This window comes from Phalaenopsis equestris, unplaced genomic scaffold, assembly GCF_001263595.1.
Source record: "Phalaenopsis equestris unplaced genomic scaffold, ASM126359v1 Scaffold212320, whole genome shotgun sequence".
In the NCBI taxonomy this organism is placed as follows: Eukaryota; Viridiplantae; Streptophyta; class Magnoliopsida; order Asparagales; family Orchidaceae; genus Phalaenopsis; species Phalaenopsis equestris.
Genome location: NW_018231255.1, coordinates 41940 through 45207, shown reverse-complemented (window position 1 = coordinate 45207; position 3268 = coordinate 41940). Strand labels below are relative to the sequence as shown.

Below are 3268 nucleotides of genomic sequence, written 5' to 3'. Positions count from 1 at the left end.
GTTTAAACATTTGTTCTAAGAATGTTCAAATGTGTTACAAATCATAATCAAACAATATAATTTGAATAAGATTTTGACATGCATATATTTCAACTATGGTCGTCATATTCTTAGAAAAATGTTTGTGCAAAGTTTGTAAAGACATTCTGACGAGGTTTAGAGGACACTCTTAGATATTTTATTTTGTACCTTCTCCAATTAAATGATTTAATCTTTGATTCATTATGTAAGCATCAAATAAGATGATGCCATTATTTGTTGAAGTCATTGATGAATGAAAAAGTTGTGAACTTCACTGACATCATTGTCATTTTCTTCGCCAGTAAATGATCTTTAAGTGACATTGTGCCTATGATAAGTGAAGAAAACTTATGTGAAAAAAATGAGATGTCATTCTTCCTAATTACTGATGATATAAAATATCGAAAGTATAGGGATTTTAAATATTGAAGTATATTTTCTTAAAAACTTAAAATGGGCACATTTATTTAATTTCTTATATCTCTAAAATTAATTTTAAAAAAAAACAAAATAAAAAAAGACAAAGTTAGCATTTGGGAATCGCGTCCCTGAGGATAATCGACGAAGTCAAAGTCACATCCGGAGACTCGTAATTTCCACATCCCCTCCTACCGGACTACCTAAAGGCCGAAGCTACGGGCAACCTAATCTCCATTAACTTCCCTCATCGTGCACCTTTCTTTCTCTCTCCTGTCTAGAATCTTGACTGCAGCTCGTTCAGCAATCGCCGCCGGCAAATATGAACGGCCGGTGGGCTACCCTTTGCTCTTCCACGCTTCTGCTTCTTTCCATGGCGCTAACTACCGTGTCAGTCATGCCAGAGGAGGACGTGCGGTGCCTTCGTGAACTAAAACAATCCCTCGGCGATCCCGATGGCAACCTCGCTTGGAATTTCTCTAACAACACGGTCGGATTCTTCTGTAACTTCGTGGGCGTGGTGTGCTGGAATCCACAAGAAAATCACATCCACTCGCTCAGCCTCCCCTCCATGTCTCTTACGGGAAGCATCCCATCTGCCCTAAAATTTTGCAGTGTTGTTAACGCCCTTGACCTATCCGGCAACTCTCTCACAGACCACATCCCCCCAGATTTTTGCGAATGGATGCCCTATTTAGTCGATCTCAATCTCTCCGAAAATAGACTAACAGGCTCAATCCCCCCTGAGCTCTCTAAATGCAGCTTCCTCAATTCTCTTACCCTCTCTTTCAACTCCCTCTCTGGCACAATTCCCGCCTCCCTCTCTCGCCTCAACCGACTGAAGCACCTCGATCTCTCTCATAATGCTCCCTTCGGTGAGATCCCACCATCCCTTGCCTTTTCATTCCCTTCTTCCTTTGTCTTTGACTCTAACGACGGCTTATGCGGTCGCCCCGTTTCATCCCACTGTGGATCCCGCTCCCACACCATTCTCATCATCATCATTGCTATCAGCGTCTTGGGTTCACTAGCTTCTATTGCCCTCACCTACTTCGTATGGAGATGCTACTTCTCTGAATAGAAGAAGACCAGAGATGTTCTGGAAGATTCCAAGTAACTTGCACGCTCAATGGAGTTGTTCAATGAATCTAGACACTTGGAAAGGCTAGAAGTGTGTCTCTTGGAGTGAAATTGTGTGTCTCTTCTAGTGAAGCGGTGTGTCTCTTGAAAAAAGGAGGTGTTTTGTGTCTTTTTGAAAAGAGGGACTTAGCGCCACTCATGAGGAGTCTAGAGGGGATCTTTGGAGAGAAAATTGGTGTGAGTTTAGAGAGGAGATGAAGATGTAATTTTCCACCATGTCTGGAGAGATTGTTGAGGGATTTTGAGAGATATGCGTAAAGGAATTGTATGAGCATTGCATTGATCAGTATGAGACTTTGTTGGAGGGATTTTCATCTTTCTTTTAGATGCAAAAAGCTAAGTATTGTGTTCTTGATTATCTTGTAAATGTTGCAAAAATTTTCTAATGGATTTGATTTAATTTAATGAAGTTTTTTGTTGTGTTTAATCCTTATTTTATGAGTAGTTTTCTTTACTCCTTACTTTTGATATAAGTAGTGGCATGAGTAGTAAAATTTGTTTCATGATAGAATTGTTTTTGATTTTTTGTGATGAGTAATATCTCTTTTGCTTCATTGACATAGCTTAAGTGGCAATATGTTATATTAAAATCTGTTGTAAGTGAAACCAAGACTAGGGAGAGTAGTGATCTCACAACATGAGTGCACTCACATTGACCGGTTGGCTATGGTAACGTAGTTTAGGCGATAATGCAACTTTTAAGTAAATATAATTAATGATCTATTTCTATTAGAAGCTTCTAGGTGACAGATAGATGCATAAATCTAATAGAATTCTAAATATACCTATACACTCAAGAGAAGGTAGGTAGACAAAAGTTTCTTGTTAACACATAATTAATTCATAATTCTATCAATTCTCTGACTATGTATGCCCTTATCTTCATTTTACTCTTCTTCTGCAATGGATTGAAATCATGTTTGTGAATTTAGATTTGCTTAGATCTTCGCTTATTTCATTATTGTGATGATATTTTCACCAGCTCTTAATTTACTTTACAAATTGATCACTTTTACTGTTAAAATCTGTTACTAAATAGAGTCACCCGAAAGGGCTATGATTTCACCAACTAGTGAAGACCACACTCATCTTTGGAAAGAGTCAAGGCGATCATTCAAGGGGGAGTGCAAAAAGATAGGGAGATAAGTTTTGATGGGCGTAGAAATGGAGATTTTTTGGTGACAAACTAAAATCCCCAATTTTGTCCAGATGAATCTAAAGTAAGATGTTAGCTTATAGGTGAGGGCAAGTGGGAACTCTAAAGTCAGAGCTAGTATCTTCCAAGCCTTATGATACACCTAAAATATACAGTCTTTATGTACACATTTTATACCTATTTTTGAGATATTGCACTTTAATGAAAGGTGTTTGTGTGTTTTTATTTATGATACAATCAAATGGATGAAAAATGGTAAAGTAAGCGAAAAATGATCAAATTTAGACCAAAAATAAAGAAAGTGCAAAAATGAACTGAGGCGTATAAGCGCCCAGGACTGGCACTTACACTCCAGTTAAATATAGAGAGCCGCACCTAAGCGTCAGAAGTAATTATTTGATGATTCATAGAATTTGGATGAATTTTTAAAGAGGGTGCTTGAAGCAACCCTTGGTAAAAACGTTGAAAATAATTCATGGACATGAAAATTCATATAACTGGCTTTTGAAAGGAGACAATTTATAGAAGATTCAT

The 3268-nt window shown here is 37.6% G+C and overlaps 1 protein-coding gene across 1 annotated transcript; it reads left to right on the top strand.

Annotated features, from left to right (window-relative positions):
* The first annotated feature begins 726 nt into the window (after positions 1-726).
* LOC110036893 (inactive LRR receptor-like serine/threonine-protein kinase BIR2) lies at positions 727-1519 on the top strand. The gene has a single exon (XM_020741443.1). The coding sequence runs from the start codon at positions 761-763 to the stop codon at positions 1517-1519; it is 759 nt and encodes a 252-aa protein (XP_020597102.1). The 5' UTR covers positions 727-760.
* Positions 1520-3268: the final 1749 nt, after the last annotated feature.

What these genes read in the sequence shown, in the direction of transcription:
- LOC110036893 (XM_020741443.1), top strand. Translation starts at nt 761, where the DNA reads ATGAACGGCCGGTGGGCTACCCTTTGCTCTTCCACGCTTCTGCTTCTT.